At 35.1% G+C, this 19,414-nt stretch overlaps 1 protein-coding gene across 5 annotated transcripts in view; it reads left to right on the top strand.

Annotated features, from left to right (window-relative positions):
• SHOC2 (SHOC2 leucine rich repeat scaffold protein) overlaps positions 1-19,414 on the top strand; it is a 148,730-nt gene that overhangs the window by 55,871 nt on the left and 73,445 nt on the right. For 3 of the 5 annotated variants that reach the window (XM_078151058.1, XM_078151057.1, XM_020988008.2), the window contains exon 2: positions 1,716-2,656. In XM_078151058.1, coding sequence (XP_078007184.1) covers positions 1,954-2,656 — 703 coding nt within the window. In that variant the 5' untranslated portion in view covers positions 1,716-1,953. Of the gene's footprint in view, positions 1-1,115; positions 1,289-1,715; positions 2,657-19,414 lie in introns of all 5 variants that reach the window. The other 2 variants (XM_078151055.1, XM_078151056.1) reach the window with 1 other exon arrangement.

The following is a 19,414-nucleotide window of genomic DNA, read 5'->3' as shown; positions in this document are numbered from 1 at the left end:
AAATAATAAAATTCATTTTTAGGGATAAAAGGTAAAAAAATATCAAAAGGTTATGAAAACAGCCCTCATTGAACCTAACTTTGCCTTCTTGCAGTTTCTATTCTGTACCACAGAGTTCTATACTCTGTAGTCAGACAAACATAATCATCCTGTATTGCTGCTTTGAGTTCTGGATCCTTTCACTGAAATAGGTGTCCATATTTTCTGAATTCCATATTGGGATAGATAGTATGATAAAAGTTTTTTACTATTGTCGTCTCTTCCCTATCACAATAATTTTTAAATGTGGGATAGTTCTAGAAAGTCTAGATCATATTATTACTACTTTCCTTTTAGTTCTTTTGATTACATCCATACTTATTTATCCTCCTAGCCCTTTGAGCTCCCTATTTGCATCATTAATATCATCCCTTTCTTTGTTACCCAGGTTCAAATCTATAATCATTTATAGTCCATTAACCATAAATTCCACAGAATATCAAAGATGGTAAGGGTCTTAGGTCCATTAGTTCAACTCCCGTATTCCACAAATGGGGGAAACTAAGGTTCTGAGTGAGGAACTGGCTTAGTAAGATTGTGTTAGAGTCAAGATTACAATCTAGGGTTATTGATGCCCTAGAATATGCTGTTTTATTTACTTTTATCTCTAGGACACTGTGTTGACAAGCTTCTTGCTGTTTTTAAGGGGGAAGAGATTCTTAACCTTTGCTGTTTTGTCAGTTTGGTGGAACCTATTGACCCCTTTTCAGAATGATGTTTTTGAAGGCATAATAAAATATATAGGATTGTCATGGAAGCCAATTATAGTGAACTAGTTATCAGAAAAAAAATATTTTAAAAAACAAATTTAGTAACCCTGGGTTAAGCACCCAAGGATTAAGGGGAGCCAGGTGACTGATTCCAGAGAGGACAGGCACTGCTTCCTGGCCATGCTCTTCACTCTCACATAATGTGTCATGCTTATGGAGCATTTTCAGTTTTGTCAAGTTCTTTTCCCGTAACAGCCCTGTGAGGCAGGGAACATAAGGGTTTGTTATGGACCGTGTTTTTGATTATGTAGTGTCTTTCAGCTTTGAATTTCACTTGACTTTTATAAACAGTTGTCTCTTTTACAGATGAGAAAACTGATGCTCAGAGAGGTTAAGTGACTTGCCCAAGGTCATTCAGCTATTAATGGTCAGAACTGAGATTCAGACCCAGGTCTCTTCAAATCCAGCCCTCTTTTCACACCATGCTGCCTCCTTTTTTGATTCTCTTGGGATCTGTTGAGCTAAACAGATTATTGTCAGTAAGTGGCTAGCTAATATACTTTGTAAGTCTTAAAGCTCTATATAAATTTAAGTTTTTATTATTAATTTCCATGAGAACTGGAATCATGTCTTAAACTTTGTATTTTCCCCAGCACGTAGCCAAGATACAGGTTCTCTTCTCTTGAACCTTGTGGAGAGCAAACATTTATTTGCAAACATAAAAGCTTCCTGGGTTGACTGCTATGTAGATAGATACAAATCTACATATTCTATAAGGTTTTTAATTTAATTATTGGACCTATATTAGGTAAGATGAAGTAGTGTTTTAGGACAGATGGAGCCCTCCTGTGAAGTTAAGTGGGAAGGTCTTTCTGAGGTCATCATGTTTTCAGGCACAAGTACTTGATACAAATCATATATATTTTAAAATAATCTAACATTGACTCTTTTTGTATTACATTACAGGAATTCTAATGAGCCTTTGACCTTCACCTTTTTACTAGTTGGAATGTGTTATCAAGTTTGGGTACAGTGCCTTCAGAACCAACATGTAACAGCAGATGGATGTCACTTTATACAAGTTGTTACTTCAGACCAACATTTTTGACTCTGTTGGATCCCTGTACCTTCAGCCTAAATTCAGTTTGTTGTTGTAAACAAAATAAAAGAAGTTCATGTAGTGCTTGCTCTAGCGTGGGTCATCATGAGTAGCAGTCTAGGAAAAGAAAAAGACTGTAAAGAGAAAGACCCTAAAGTGCCATCAGCCAAGGAGAGAGAAAAGGAGGCAAAGGCTTCTGGAGGTTTTGGAAAAGAGAGCAAAGAAAAGGAACCTAAGACCAAAGGGAAAGATGCCAAAGATGGAAAAAAAGACTCCAGTGCTGTGCAGCCAGGTGTGGCTTTTTCTGTGGACAATACTATCAAACGCCCCAATCCAGCTCCTGGGACTCGAAAAAAATCTAGCAATGCTGAAGTGATTAAAGAGCTAAACAAATGCCGGGAAGAGAATTCAATGCGATTGGACTTATCCAAGAGATCTATACACATGCTTCCTTCATCAGTCAAAGAATTGACACAGCTAACAGAACTTTATTTATACAGTAACAAATTACAGTCTCTCCCAGCAGAGGTAGGCTGTTTAGTGAATCTCGTAACACTGGCACTGAGTGAGAACTCACTGACCAGTTTGCCTGACTCTCTTGATAACTTGAAGAAGCTTCGTATGCTTGACTTACGGCATAACAAACTGAGAGAAATTCCCTCAGTGGTGTATAGGCTAGATTCTCTCACCACTCTTTACCTTCGTTTTAATCGAATCACTACTGTGGAAAAGGATATCAAAAATTTATCAAAACTTATCATGCTTAGCATTCGGGAAAACAAAATCAAACAACTACCTGCTGAAATTGGTAAGAGACTTTTGATTGTGATTTTTTTTTTGGTGTGTTTAGTATGCTAAATGTTTTTGTGAAGAATTGTAGGTTTGTGTCAGTGAATACATGAACTACTTTTTTTATTTTACCTTCATTACAAGCCTCTTTCAGTAAACTTTGATTTTTGAGCTTTTAGCAGTATCAACAGCATGATGGCATAACCCTAAGAACATTTGTGTAAATGTTATGATCCTTAGAATGTATGCATAATGAGTTCAGACAACTTTATATAGATGTAAAGGTGCATCTTTCATATGAAAACAATGGTTATTGTTTTAGATTAAGATTATTCTTTTTTTAAGTGGGGAAAAGAATCATAGAATTTTAGAACTGGAATGAGCTTCAGAGGTCATTCAGTTATACCTCTGCCTCAAAGTTGAAGTCACTGCACAGCATCCCTAACTGGTGATCAGTAGTGAAACAATCTCTTATCTCCTGAGGCAGTCTATTCTGTTTGAGGACTACTCCAATAGTAAGTTCTCCCTTCAGTGCTTTATCACTACTTATTCTCTCCCTCTTTTCCTTCTAAATTGTCTTATGTCAAAAAACTTACATTCTGTGGATAGATAGATTTATCTATATTGTTGGCTATTTATATGTAACATATCTATATGTACATATATCTGTATGTAACTGACAGGAAAAGAAATATTTTTACATTTTCAGATATGAGTCCAGGTGGTTGGTCTAGTTGTGGGAAAGGCTAGAATATTGCCTTCTATACAATACTCAGTTAATAAACATTTATTAAGCACCAACTATGTGCCAGGCACTGTGCCAAATGCTGAAATACCCCCCTGAAACTGCCCCATCCCCAAGTCCCATTTTGGAGAAAGGTAACATGAAAACAACAATGTTCAAGCAAGATACGTACAGGATAAATTGGAGGTCATCAACAGAGAGAAGGGGCTAGCAATAAGGAGGATCAGGAATAGCTTCTTTTGTAGTAGGTGGTGGAATTTTAGCTTGGACAGGAAGGAAGTGAGGAAGGGGAGATGAGGAAGGAGAGAATTCTGGGCATGGGGAACAGTCAGTGAACATTCATGGAGTCAAGAGATGGATTGTTTTGTGCTAGGAATAGCAGGTATCACTGAATCATAGACTATGGGGGAGAAGGAAGAGTAGATGTTAAATATCTTTTTATCAAATAGGCGTTTGTTTCATAAATGATTATCGAATTTAATTTTGAAAATCTTAGATGCCATATTACATTATACTTAGCATGCACTCTGAGCTTAAGCCACTTTTATCTTTCATTTTGGACTAATGAAATTACTTTAATCACAGTTTTCTTAGTCATTGCATAGATATCATTAAAATGGTTCAGTATTATTCATGCGTTGAAATATTTCAAAGAATTCTGTCCCTTATATTTATATAGTTGCTTCTGAAGCTTTTAATTTCAGTACAAAATTTAATTAAAATGTATGCTAATATCTTTTACTGTGGAACTGAATTATATCAATATGAAATCCACAACACCGAATATCTCAATTTTTCTGTTTTCTTTCTGCAGAAAGAAATATCTCCTGTTTTAATTTTTAGACACTAATCTTAAAAGCTCAACTTAAGATGAGAACAATTATTATACAAGTCTTTGTTAATAAAGTCTTATATGATATAGCTTACCAAATTAGCCAAGATTTAAGGAAGGCTTATTCCTTGACAAAACTAATGCTATGCTTCAGATCTGCTATGTGAGTATGGGTTTAACATCTTTATCAAAAGGCATATTTTATTATAGTCTTCTGTATTTGGAATGGTGTATTTTAAAGTTACCTTACTGGCTTGTTACTATAGCGTGACTTGTTTCTTGGTCTTTGAGTACTAATTTTGTTTTTCATTATTATTTTTTAATCATTATCTTTTAGAATAATACTTATAGAAGTAGAAAACCTCAGGGGATGAGTTGGCAATATAGATTATGAAAATGTAAATTATGTTTTCATGTAATATCAGTTAAATCATGCAGTGAGAATAAATTTTACACTTTTATTTTTATTTCCTCTTTCTTGGAGCATCAAATAACCGTGATTTTAAAACATGGAATATTTTATAAGATTATTCTTAGAATTATGACATATAAATCTCTTAAGAAAGGATGAAATTAATTTTCACATTTTGAGTGACACTTATGTATTTCTGAATACAGTGCCTCTAAATAGATTTTGAGATATAGACATGAGAAGAAATATGTCTGTACACAGTGGATACTTAATAAATGGCTACTGAATAAATCTGTTGAAAACATTGTTATTTATATATTCCATATAGTGAACAAATAAGAAATAATAAATCATAGGACTTAGAGTTGAAAGAGACCAGATAATCTAGTCCAGTCTTCTCATTTTATCTTTGGAAAAAAAGTCTAATGGGAAATTACTTTTTACTCTTAGTTTAAAAACGTGCATAGGCCTTCCAGTCCTGTGTCTAGTCCAGTGAAGACAAAACTCTACCAACCCAAAACAAGATAGCTTCCCTTTGAGCTTTGCACCTCCTGCCCCAGGCTGCCTTCCTTTTTTCCGCTTATCATTGCTTAGTCACTTCTCTTTATTCCTCTGCACTTGTTAGTCTGTTGTAATTTGGCTTCTGTTCTCACTACTCTACAGAAACTATCTTCTTCAAGATCAGTAATGGTTTCTTCATTGTGGTATCTAATGGTTTTGTCCGTGTTCATCCTTTTTGTGACCACTTCAGCTTTGATACCTCTTTTCGCTTGGATAACACTTTACTTTTTCCTGTTTTTGATTATTCCTCATTGTTTACTGACTCTGTAACCCTTGTCTTCTCCTTTAAGTGTAAATAAACCCTGTGGTTGTGCCATAGATCCTCTTTGCTTGTCACCCTACATTTTCTTTCCTTGTTGAACCCACCAGAATGGCTTAAATTACCTCCTCTATGCGAATGACTTCTCATTCTTTATGCTTTTCCCCAACCTCTCCTCAGAATTCTAGTTCTGTATTTCTGTCTGCTTAATAATGCTTACCTAAATACCACACTTTGCTTTATCTCTCATATGCCATGGTTTTGTATGTATACCTCCTTCTGTTAGATAGCAGGCCCTTTGACAGCAGGGTCTTTGTTGAATCTTCATATTAAACCCTAGAGTCTAGCACAGTGATTTGCTATTTTCATTAATCTGTGTTCTCATTGAATAGTCTGTTGTCTCCAGAGGTGTAGATCATCAGAGGCTTTGCTTTCCTAATAACCTCATAGAAATAATATCTTTGAGTTCATTAGAAAATACAACACAAAACAGAATTAAGTAATTTTTGTGTATTTCATTTTCATTTAAGGTAGAGATGAATAATAATAATTATGTTAATCTTCTTAATGCTTAAATAGGTAAATATGGAAAAATTGAAATATAGGTTTCCTTAAAGCATTGTTCACTAGTGATTTTATAGCTGAAATATATGACAGAGGCACATGGACTCAAAGGCTTGCCTTTTATTATTATTTTATTAAGTGCTGGTTCTGTTATAGATGCCAGAGCTCTGAATCATTTATTTTCTTGCCATTTGTATGAATATATAGCTGGATATAATAACATCTAGCTGTTTTTTCCCCCTAGACCTGTGATTTCATTTATACAAGAAACTCAAAGTGTGAAAACTCCCTCTTCTGAGGCATATCAGCAGTTCATTTGAATCTTAGAGATAAAGCTGTGGTTCTCAAAGGGTGTGTCTCAGCATGCCTTTTCCTGATTAGACTTCCACATTCTCCATTCCCTGTCTTCTGCTGCAGATTGCATCCTACTTTTCCCACTAGGTGTTGGTAAGGTCAGCAGGTCTGCTGGTGGTGGTACAGAGAAGGTGAAGGAAAGGAAAAGCAAAAGAATCCCAAGTCCCACATAATGAATCTGGAGGTCTGACTGCTTGGGAGCCCTTCTTTATTGCCAGTTTAATCATTCAGCATCTTCACGTAAAAAATACTGTACTGAAAGCAAAAAACCAAACCAAACCAAAACAAAAAAACCCAAACCTTGATAAATCCTGTTAGGGAGTTGAATTGTCTGCTGAGAGGTTATGTGGCTTTCCTGTGGGCACACAGCTAATTTGTATGAGATGTAGGTCTTTAGCCCAGCTGTTTATGACTCTAAGGGTAGCCTTCTTTTAATTACATTATATTACTTCTTATTCACCTTTTGTATGCCACATAGAAGTATATTTGAAGAGGCTGATAAATTAGTAATTATAAGTCCAATATTCAATTTATAAGGTGGCAGACTTAGAATCAGCTATTACACAGGGAAATAGTTAGTTCCTTCTTTTTATTATGGTAATGTAATTATATTTTTTAAATTGTATATAAATTTAGGTAGAGACCAATGCAAATAATTATGGTACCCTTAATGCTATTTGATGTGAAAAATTAGAGACTTGTAGTATGGAATTAAAAGAGTGAGAACTGTAACAAAAAATAGTAGAAGTGATACAGAGTCAGATAGCAAGCATATGAATATAACGAACCAGAGATATTATGTTGGACAGAATCCAAGAAAACACTTAGGCTGGTAATGTGTCTCTGTTCTGTAGTCTGGTATATTAACTTATCTTATTTTGACCATGTTTTCATTTTTGAGTTTATACACTGACTTAAGAAAGTAATTTCCCATTTATTTGAAACGAGACTGCTCAGACATCCCCTAACTCATGGATAGTGCCCTCTTTTTTAGATGTCTTCCTGTAACTTCTTTTCCATTTCTATATAGGGTTTCCACAATACTTTTCTTTCTTTTTTTTTTTAAGGCAATTGGAGTTAAGTGACTTGCTCAGGGTCCTACAGCTAGTAAGAGTCAAGTGTTTGCTCTGAGGCCGGATTTGAACTGAGGTCCTCCTGACTTCAGGGCCGGTGCTCTATCCACTGCGCCACCTAGCTGCCCCTGCACAATACTTTTAATATGTTCAATATGTATCTGAATGAGGTGGTGGTGGTCATGTGAGCAGAGAATGGACTAGATACAAGAGAGGTTGATGTAGAATTGACAAGACATGGTAGTTGAGTGGATGTGGGTAGTGAGAGATTGGAATGAGTCAAAAATGACTGAAGTTGCAAACCCAGGTAACAGGAAGGATAGTGGTGGCCTACTATAAATAGGGAAATTTGGAAATGGAAGCACGTCTAGGGAGAAATGATAGTGAATTTGATATGCTAATAGGACATCAGGTTCATCAAGAGAGATATCATATATACAGACACATACAATTATATATACATATATTATATAGAGTATACACACACATACATGTTAAAATTAGTAGTACAGCCAGGACTTTTAACTATTTTTCCAGTATACCAGACTGCCTGTCTGAGAACTAACCTGGGCAGTGGTTATCTTCAGCAAACTGAAACATGTAAGTAGATATGTTTTTACTTTGGGTGGAGTTCCAGGTATGTCATCTAGTTCTGACTCATAGGTTAGACTACAAAGGCAGACAATTGCCCTTCTTAGACTTAAGTGCCAAACTTGATTTGTTACTTATATGGCTGGGACAAGGAAAACTAGGTTCAGTTCTACCTTGTATAGGGTGACTGTGTGACTTAGGCAAGTCACTTAATGCTCATTGCCCCAGGCAGTCTATAACTGATAAACTGCAATGCAAGTGCCAGCTTGCATTAGTAGAGGGAGTTTCCTGACTGAGAGTACCATGCCAATGAAATCATAGGTCTAACTTTAAAAAAAAAAATAGCTGGGACCCACTAGATTAGAGCAAATGTGCATCACTTCTTATGAGGAAAATTTGCTTTGTTAAGTATTGGTTCCTTTTGTATTTCAAGTCTGCATTTTTCTTTCTTGCATTTAAGATCAATTGTTTAATCACAAGAAAGATAAATACAAATACCAAGGAAATTGCAAGTAACGAAATAAATTATCTAATCTCTAGAGAGTGTTAAAAGAAAAAGACACCTTTTGGGTTAAAATGGAACAAAAAAAGAGGAACCATTAAGAAATTTCTTTCTAAAAGTACACAGATGGATAAAGACTAAAGTAGATTTAAAGCCATTGCAAAAATGATGGTGGATGAGCAAGCTTGAAACACCATGGACTAACATTACCTCCCTACTTCCCGTGAATCAAGGTATTATATAAGACTGTATGTGGACTATATAATAAAAGGATAAAGAGTAGGTGGAGCATAGAGGGGAAAATACCTTGTATCCTAATCAATTCCTTTGGCAAACAACAAGGTGATGATAACTTGTATGATCTCATAGCAAGAAAAGGGGGCTATAGAATTGTGAGGTAACAAAGGGACAGATTAAAACTGGGAAATAAAAGGGAAGATCTTGAGATAATGGGAGGAAGAGGGATCTCAACAAAGAACACTCTAGTGGGAGGGGAGAGATCTGTTCTGTAGTGAGAGATGAATGAAAATCTGCAGGAAAATGGTGCATAGCAATAGTACTTTTGAGAGTATTGTGCCCTCTATGGACACCATCTTGCCTGAGGAGAAGAGAAATTGGAGCTCTGGAGTACAGCTAGCACGCGGAAAGGAGAACACAGCTTCAGAGAGGAAATTGCTTAGCAGATCAGAAAGAGAATAATCATGGAGAGGAAAAAGGGTAGAATTGGACCACACAAATTAGGACATGGAAATTTCTGTCATTCTGTTTTCATTATTCCTCTCATGAATTGATACATCTGAAAGTGAGGCACAGTAGAAAAAAAAAAGATGAGGTGACTGGATCCACAAAGCAATGATGTTGAAATGATCAGAAGAGGGAACTTAAACTTGATATTTTAGAAAACTTTGAATTTAAAAAACAAGATGGAGTGGTGTTAAAGATGAAGAGCAGAGAACCATTGGGAGTTTCGTGGCCTTAAAGTAGACTCAGCAAAATTAATCACAGGTACAAGGTACATGATTTCCAAAGAGAGGAACAAAAAAGAAGTTCCAATTCAGAAAAAAAAAATACTAGAGACAAAGTATAAATACAACTCTCATAACTTTAAAGATGAATAGAAGTCCAAAAATGAAAAAAATGACATAAATCAAACCTCACAATTTACTTATTAAAAAAATCTAGAAAATGAAGCCATATCCCAAATAAAAATGAGACTGGAGCAAATTTTCTGTGCATCAGAGGAGTAAAAAACCAAAAACAAAAACCGGAGTTGCAACAATGCTATCAGAAAAAACAAAAGCATAAATTAACAATATGAAAAGATAAATGAGGAAATTGCATTATGTTGAAAAGAACCACAGACAACATACAAATATCGAAATTATCTAATCCAAGTGGCAGAGCATCCATATTCGTAAAGAAAAATTAACTGAATTCCAAGAAGGCAGTAACAATAATAGGAGATTATTTGAACATGTGGATGAATGTAACAAAGATCAACAAAAAGGAAAATAAAGAATTGAAGAAATTGATGGAGAAGTTAGAGCTAAAAGGCTTATGGCATCATTGGAATGGAACCACCAAAAAATATGAATATTTTCAGCACCACATAGAAAACTGTCCATGTATTAGGGCAAAGAGAAATTGAAAAGTAAACATAAAGAGACAAATACTGAACACATTCTTTACAGACTGTGTTAGAATAAAAATCTTAATCAGTTGGGGGAGCACATACAAAAGGTAAATATAAATGGAGACTCCACAATGAAATCCTATATAACCTGTGGATTAAAGATTAAGTCATAGAAATAATAATTATGTGAAAGACAGGGTTGACACAACATATCTGCCAAAATTTCTGAGATTCAGCTGAAGCAGTCCTCTAGGGAATAAGGATATCCATTAAAATGTTCATTAACAAATTAGGAAGGGAGATTAATGAACTGAATATGTATACTTCTTTTGAAGGTTCAGTCTGTCTAAAGCAGGTTGAAAAGCAGTGGTCATTTGGCTGGACAGTACTAATTTTTGACCTCTATGTCTGATCTGTGTCAATTTGCTTCTACTGAGGAAGCTTGGTAGCCCCTTGTTTTCAGGGGTTCATCATATTGGTACTAGACTTTGTGCGAACATTTAATTTGGTTTTAGTCCTAATGTAGCACAGAACTTTCAAACTTAAGGGATCCAGAAGCTTCAGCTCCTCCCCACATCCACTTTCCCATGATAGGAGGAACTATGGTGTATACCAGCACACCTAGCTAAATATGTATTCTAAAAAAGAAAGCCAACAACAACAAAAAAAGCAAAATAAGTACAAAAAAACCCCAAAGTTTGAAAAGTAGAGGAGTACTAGATAAATAGGAAACCAAAAAGACTAGTACTGATTAAACAAAACTGAAAGCAGGTTCTTTGAAATGACTAACAAAATTTTTAAACCTTTAGCCAACTTGATTAAAGAGTACAGAAAATCAAATTAACAAAATAACAAATGAACAAGGTGTAATTACAACAAAGCCAGAATAAAAAGAATGATCAGAACCTACTATACACTTTTATATACCCTCCAAAAACCAGAACATAAAAATAGAAGGTCCTTCAAAATAAAATATCCAAGCTAGGATACTAAATAGATATCTTAAGTAATCTAATCCAGTGTTAGAAAAGGGAATAGAACTGATTGTAAATGAAGTACTGAAGAAAAAAAATAATCATCCTAATGGATTCATAGAATTTTATGAAACTTGTAAAGAAAATGAGTACTATTAGTACACAAATTTTTCTCAAAAATGGGGAAAAAACCACTCTACCAGATTTCTTTTACAGTGCTGATACTGTAAACGAGGGAAAGATAAAGCAAAGAGAACTTTAGACCACTTTCATTAATGAATATTGATTCAAGTATTTTAAATAAAATCTTTTCAGTAATATTTGATAGAAAATGTAAGTGTATCTGTTTCCAGCAAATAATTTAACCCTAGGATTTCTGTAGGTTTTCCCTATTTAAAATTTAGCTACTTTGGCTTAAGTTTTTTTCCTACATTCCTAAGGGGATACATTGATTTATAAAATGTTTCCAGGGGTTCCAAAACTGGGTCCAAGCTTTGCAGCTCAGATTAGGCATACTTGGACCTCTAATGTCTTTGGTGTAAAATGTTGAAATGGTTGAATATAGATTGTACGCTTATGCTAATCCATATGTTTGGAATCACCTTCAGAGCTAATTTCCAAGAAAACTGACTTCACTGCTTTATAATGACATCATCTTTCTAATGTCATTGGTCCTCCTTGAGAACGAAGGACAAACAACAACAAACATTTTTTTAAAAAAATAATTCTTATTGATGTCTTTTATTTTAGATCACAGCTGTTCAGGAAATATTACACACACACACACACACACACACACACACACACACACACACCTCAAAATTGATCCCTCATTTATAAGAAAGAAAATTACCAGAAAAAAAAAATCAGATACAGTGATCGTATCTCACTATGCATATGGCATTTTCCCCCTAGAAATCTCTCAACTATCTATTATTTCATCATTATTCTTCAGGACCATTAATGATTTTTCAGATTTAAAAAAAATTATTTATTTTTAGTGTTCAACATTTACTTCCATAAGATTTTGAATTCCAAATTTTCTCCCCATTTCTCTCCTACCTCTACTCCAAGACGGTGTGCAATTTGATATTGGCTCTACATAGACATTCATATTAAACCTATTTTCACATTAGTCATGTTGTAAAGAAGAATTAGAACCAGTGAGAGAAACCACAAGAAAGAAGAAACAAACAGAAAAAGGAAAAAAAAAAGAGAGAGCAAATAATATGCTTCGATATGCATTCACACTCCATAGTTCTTCTTCTGGATGTGGATAGCATTTTCCATCATGAGTCTTTTGGAGTTGTCTTCGATCCTTGCGTTGCTAAGAAGAGATAAGTCTGTCAAAGTTAGTCATTGCACAATGTGGCTGTTACTGTCTGCAATGTTCTCCTGGTTCTGTTTACTTCACTCAGCATCAGTTCATATAAGTCTTTCCAGGTTTTCTGAAGTCTGCTGGCTCATTATTTCTTATAGCACAATAGTATTCCATTCCATTACATCCATTACACAATAGTATTCCTACCATAACTTGTTCAGCCATTCCCCAGCTTATGGGCATCCCCACAGTTTCCAATACTTGGCCACCACAAAAAGAACTGCTATAAATATTTTTGTACACGCGGGTGCTTTTCCCATTTGTATGATTTCTTTGGAATACAGCCCTAGAAGTGGTCTTGTTGGGTCAAAGGGTATGTACAGTTATGTAGCCCTTTGGGAATAGTTCCAGATTGCTCTCCAGAATGGTTGGATCAGTTCACAACTCCATCAACAATGCATTAGTGTTCTGATTTTCCCACATCTTCTCTGGCATTTATCATTTTCCTGTTTTGTCATGATAACCAGTCAGATAGGTGTGATGTTGTACCTCAGTGTTGTTTTGATTTGCATTTCTCTAATCAATAGTGATTTAGAACGTTTTTTCGTAAGACTATAGCTTGCTTTAATTTCTTCATCTGAAAACTGCCTGTTCATATCCTTTGAATATCTTGTATTCTTATAAATTTGACTCAGTTCTTTATATATTTTAGAAATGAGTCATTTATCAGAGACACTGATTGTAAAAATTCTTTCCCAGTTTTCTGCTTCCCTTCTAATCTTGGTTGCATTGGCTTTGTTTGTGCAAAACCTTTTTCAATTTAATGTAATCAAAATTATCCATTTTGTATTTCATAATCTATCTCTTGTTTGGTCATAAATTCTTCCATTGTTCATAAATCTGACAGGTAAACTATTCCTTGCTCACCCAGTTTGCTTATAGTTTCAACCTTTATGTCTAAATTATGTACCCATTTTGACTTTATTTTGGTATACAGTGTGAGATGTTGGTCTTTGCCAGTTGCTGCCACACTATTTTCTAGTTTTCACAGCAGTTTTTGTGAAGTAATGGGTTCTTATCCCAGAAGCTAGTCTTTGGGTTTATCAAACAGTAGATTGTTATAGTCATTGAGTACTGTGTCTTGTGTACCTAACCTGTTCCACTGATCCACCACTCTATTTCTTAGCCAGTGCCAGGTAGTTTTGGTGATTACTGCTTTATAATATAGTCTGAGATCTAGTATAGCTAGGCCTCCTTCCCTAGCATTTCTTTTTATTCGTTCCCTTGATATTCTGGACCTTTTGTTCTTCCAAGTACATATTGTTATAATTTTTTCTAGCTCTGTCAAATAATTTTTTGGTAGTTTGATTGGTATGGCACTGAATAAGTAAATTAATTTAGGTAGAATTGTTATTTTTATCATATTAGTTCGGCCTACCCATGAGCAATTGATGTTTTTTCAGTTATTTATATCTGACTTTATTTGTGTGAAACCTGTTTTGTAGTTGTGTTCATATAGTTCCTGGATTTGTTTTGGCAGGTAGATTTCCAAATATTTTATAATGTCTACAGTAATTTTAAATGGAATTTCTCTATCTGTTGCTGTTGGGCTTTGTTAGTAATCCATAGAAATGCCGATGATTTATGTGAATTTATTTTATATCCCACAGATTTGCTAAAGTTGTTTATTATTTCAAGTAGTTTTTTAGTTGATTCTCTAGGATTCTCTAAGGATATCATCCTATTATCTGCAAAGAGTGATAGCTTTGTTTCTTCTTTGCGTATTCTAATTCCTTCAATTTCTTTTTCTTTTATTGCTAAAGCTAATGTTTCTAGTACCATATTGAATAACAATGGTGATTATGTACATCCTTGTTTCACTGGAAATATTTCTGGCTTATCCTTATTATGTATAATGCTTGCTGATGGTTTTAGGTAGATGCTACTTATCATCTTAAGGAAGACTTCATTTATTCCTGTGCTCTCTAGTGTTTTTAGTAGGAATGGGTGTTGTATTTTGTCAAAAGGTTTTTTTTGGCATCTATTGAGATAATCATTTGGTTTCTGTTAGTATAGTATCTATCTTTGACTAAATAGTATTGGCCAGTTTGGTTACTCACCTTATTCACTATACTTATTTCTAAATTATTTTTGTCTGTTTTCAAATATCAGATCCACACAGAGTCTGAATGTTTGACATTATGGTGTTCAAAAGAGTGCACTTTATGGGTTTAAAGGCAATTTTGGAAGAGGAATTAAATGATTGTGTGTGTGTGTGTGTGTGTGTGTAACATTGCTGCAATAATTAAGAAGTACAGTATATCTTACAAGATGATTACTCTGAAAGAGCAACACTTATTCAGATGCCAAGTTCTAGGTTGTGTGTGTCTGCATTTATTTTAAAGAATGTCCCATATTTCTTCATGCTCACATGTCTTATACCATATAGAATCCTGATTAGCAGTGCTGAATGAAGTATTACTTTTTCTCACTTCTCATACAGTACATCTGTTCCAATAGTATTTGCAAGTTATAAAATTCCATGAGCATAACAAAATTGTGACCTTAAAATATTAACTTCAGTAACCTTCAATAAAGAAGGCTAATCTCTAACTTTTGAGCCTTTCTCCCACCAGCCTCCATGCTCTGACAGGGCAGTACAACCTAACTTGTGGGCTTGTGCTTTGGTATCCACTGAGCAGTTTCCTTGCTGTTGCTATAGTCCCTGCCAACATAACCTGCTCCAGGCTTCATCTCTTCATTCTTTGACAATAAGCAGCATAACTCTTTCCACCCCACTTTTTGAAGGATGTGGATGTAAAGGAAAAACATAATCTAGGACAGCAGCATGTTGCACTGAAGCAGAGCACAGCCACACACTAAAAAATAGAAGGACCTGGAGAAGGACTTATAAAGATGTTCTTTACAAGTTTGATTGGCTAGGGAGCACCAGGCCCAGAGGAAAGGGGACTGACATCTAACTGAGACCAGATCTGGCCTCTTAAAAATATGTGGGGCAAGGGATGAGGCTGATAAAAAGAGCATTACCCAATATGAGAGGAGACTAAGAAAGCTATTGAGGTACAGCCCTGGGGTTTCTACCATCAAACAGGAAGGACAGTCAGAGGAAAACATAAGGAAAAAAGACTGAAATTGCCAAAGATCTCAGGAAGAAGAAAACTTTATTAAAAACCTTGGGCACATGTATATAAATCAACAAATAAAATATTAACGTAGAAGGAAAGATGTTTATCTCAGACATCTAAGTGAGTCCAAACATGCTTGAATGAATTTTTGCAAGATGAAAGGAAACGAATCAATACCTGATAAGGTAGAGTATCCTGTGGATCCCTGTGAGATCATGGAATCCAAATCAAGAGCGAAATAAGAATCATAAAAGCAGAATTTGTGGTCTACACAGCAGAAATAGTTGGCAGAGTAGGAAAAAAACTTGAATCCACAGTGATAAGCCTTTCCCAAGAAACAAAGAGAAAACAATCAATTGGGAATACAACTATGCAGAAATAAAAGACAATTCTGACAGAAGAGAAGCAAAATGCTGTAAAATTAAAAGAACATATCTTTATACTAGTAAAACATTGATGTATAGAAAAGATTTAAGGATCAAAGGTCTCTCAGAAGAACAAGACAGCTTAAAAAGTCTGAACACCATAATGCAAGACAGAGTATAAGAAAACTGCCCAGAACTTCTGAATATAGAAAACAAAGTGTTAATTGAAAGAATTCAGAGAGGTTTCCAGGAAAAAAAAAACACAAAAAGCCTTTATACTGTAATCTCTCAGACCTGTAGTGATTAATAATTCTAATGACAAACAACAAATTCTGCAAGCAGTCAAGAGAATTATCTTCAAATATAATGGGCAGGGAAGAGTCTGGGCAAGATAAGGCAGTAAGTTATCTGGCTCTCCTAAATTCCCTCACAAATAATTTAAAATAATGCCTCAAAGTGAACTTGGAGAGGCAGAAATAAGTAAAAGTAGGGGTAAAGTAGTTGTCCACTTAAGAAAGCTTGAGAGAACATTTGGAAAGACCTAATCTCCCCTTCCCTTCTCCACCCCTGATTGAAGTGCGCATACCTCTGCCTGGACAGACACAACAGAATCAACAAACAAGCAATCCTGGTGGTGGCTCAGTCAACAAATAACAAGACCTGGGGGCAGCTGTGTAGGCTGAAGCCTCAGTTTTAAGGACTTTCATCAGACCTGTGGGATTAAGGATCATGGATCAGGAGGAGATTGAAAGGCCCTCCACTGGTGTTGGACACCAGGGTCTAGTTGTGTTGATCATACACATTGCTGGGCTGTGGCTGTGGGCAAGGAGAAGTAAGCACATATGCTGTTTGCAGAAGATGAGGGCCTTGCTTTCTGTGGACACTCACAGAAGAGTGAGTCTGTTTTATTTTGGTGCCAGGACAGGGGAATGAGCTGAAGCTTGCAACCTTGGGAGGGAACTCAGGGAATAAGAGCCTTTGTGGTGACAGCCTTGCTGGAGGCCATGGTCATGGTTTAGGGATGGAGAAGACCACCTGAGGTAAGCCACCTGGAGAGCTCAGATAACAACATGTAAAACTTGAAGCTTGAGATATTGTCCCCTATACCTTAGGACGAGAGCCTGACTAACACAAAGTTAATAGAGAAGAAATAAACCACTAAAAAAAATGACTAGGCAAAAGAGAAAGAACCTAACCAACCATAGATAGTTACTATGGTGATAGAGAAACTTTGGGTTCAAACTCAGAAGATAGTCAAAACAGCTACTTGCAAAGCTTCAAAGAAAAAAGCAAAATGGTCACAAGACCAAAAAGAGTTTTTGGAAGAGCTTAAAAAAGACTTTAAAAATCAAATAAGAGAGATTGGGGAATATTTAGGAAAATAAATAATAGTGATGCAAGAAAGTCAACCAATTAGAAAAAGAGATCCAAAAATATACAGAAGAAAATAGCCTCTTAAAAATTAGAATTGGGCAAGGGCAAGCTAATGATTTAATAAGACACCAAGAGATAATAAAAGAAAATCGAATGAATAAAAAACTAGAAGAGAATGTGAAATATCTTATTAGAAAAACAACTGACTTGGAGAACAGATTGAGAAAAGACAATATAAGAGTTGTTGGACTACCTGAAAATTATGGTTAAAAAAAAAGTCTAGACACTATATTTCAAGAAATTATTCAGAAAAATTGTCCTTCAGTTTTAGAGCAAGAGGATAAAATAGAAATTGATATAAAAATCCACTGATCCCCATTTGAAAGAGATCTCAAGATGAAAACTCACAGGAACATCATAGCTAAGTTTTGAAGCTCCCAGATCAAGGAGAAAATACCCCAAGCAGTTAGAAAAAAATCAGTTTAAATACTGTGGAGCTGCTGTTAGGGTAACACAAGATTTAGCAGCTTCTACACTAAAAGACTGAAGGCCATGGAATATTATATTCCAAAGAGGAAAGAAACTGGGTTTGTATCCAAGAATAATTTACCTCACAAAGCTGAGTATAATCCTGATGGGGGGGAAAAAAGGATATTTAATGAACTAAAGGACTTTCGCGTGTTTGTGACAAAAAGACCAGAACTGAATGGAAAATTTGACCTACTAGATTAAGGAGAAATATAAGAAGGTAAATATTAAAGACTAATTTTAAAAAATTTAATAAGGTCAAAATGTTTATTTCTTATGGGAAAACATCAGTATCTTTTAAGAATATTATCATTACTTGGGTAGTTGGAAATAGCATACATAGATAGAAGGCTTGGTGTTGAGTATGATGGGATGATCCCAAAAAATAAAATTTAAGTTGGGAAGAGATAAAGTGGAGCAATTATCTAGTACAAATGAGGTGTGATTGGAAGAACTGTTACAATGGAGGGCTAGAGGGCTGGTAATGCTAGAACCTTATTCTCATCAGAACTGGGTTAAAGTAAGAATAACATTCATCTAGAAAGGTATAAAAGTCTTCTTAAAGAGAAATAGAGCAAGGGGATACAATAAAGGAAGAACTTTTAGAAGGATGTGCAAATCAAGAAATAGGATGGTAAAGGAAGAAGAGAAGAGAAGGACTATTAGAAAGAGGGGTAAATTAAGGAATAGAAGGGTAAGGGGAGAAAATAAGGGAGGAATTTTTTTTAAAGGGAGGAGAGGATGAGGGAGAGACTCTTAGAAGGGTGAGTAGAGTAGGAATAGGAGGGGAAGGGGAGAGGATAAGAAAGTCTTAGAATGTGTACAGATTAGGGAGGCAGTGGTTAGAAGTCAGATATTTTAGGAGAAGTAGGGTAAAAAAGAAAGGGAGGGAAGGATAAATAGGATAAAGGGAAATGTAGAACTAGTACATTATTTTACATGTAACTTCAAATGTGAATGGAATGAACTCACCCATAGAGTGGAAATGGATAGCAGAATAGATTAAAAACCAGAACCTGACAGTATGTTGTTTACAAGAAACATATTTAAAATGAGAGATAAACATGAAGTAAAAATAAAGGGCTGGAACAGAATTTATTATGTTTCAGCAGATGCAAAAAAAGCAGGTGTAGCAATCATGATCTCAAAGTTAAAACTAAAATAGATTTAATTTAATAAGATAAACAGGAAAACTACATTATGATAAAAGGTACCATAGATAATGAAGTAATATGAATACTAAATCTATATACACCAAATGATACAGCATCTAAATTTTTAAAGGAAAATTTAAATGAATTAGAGGTGGAAATAGATAGCAAAACTATAATGGAGGAGACTTCAACTCTTCCCTCTCAGAACTAGAAAAATATAACAAATAAGAAAGAAGCCAAGGAAATGAATAGACTATTAGATAAGCTAGAAATGATAGCTATCTGGAGAGAATTGAATGGGAATAGAAAGGAATTTGCCGTTTTCTCAGTGGTACATGGTACCTTTACAAAAATTGACCGTACATTATGGCATAAAAACTTTATAGCTA

Source organism: Phascolarctos cinereus, unplaced genomic scaffold (genome assembly GCF_003287225.1).
Source record: "Phascolarctos cinereus isolate Bilbo 61053 unplaced genomic scaffold, phaCin_HiC Scaffold_3;HRSCAF=262, whole genome shotgun sequence".
Lineage (NCBI taxonomy): Eukaryota > Metazoa > Chordata > Mammalia > Diprotodontia > Phascolarctidae > Phascolarctos > Phascolarctos cinereus.
The sequence above is the reverse complement of the archived record's forward strand: the minus strand, read 5'-3'. Positions and strand labels throughout refer to the sequence as shown.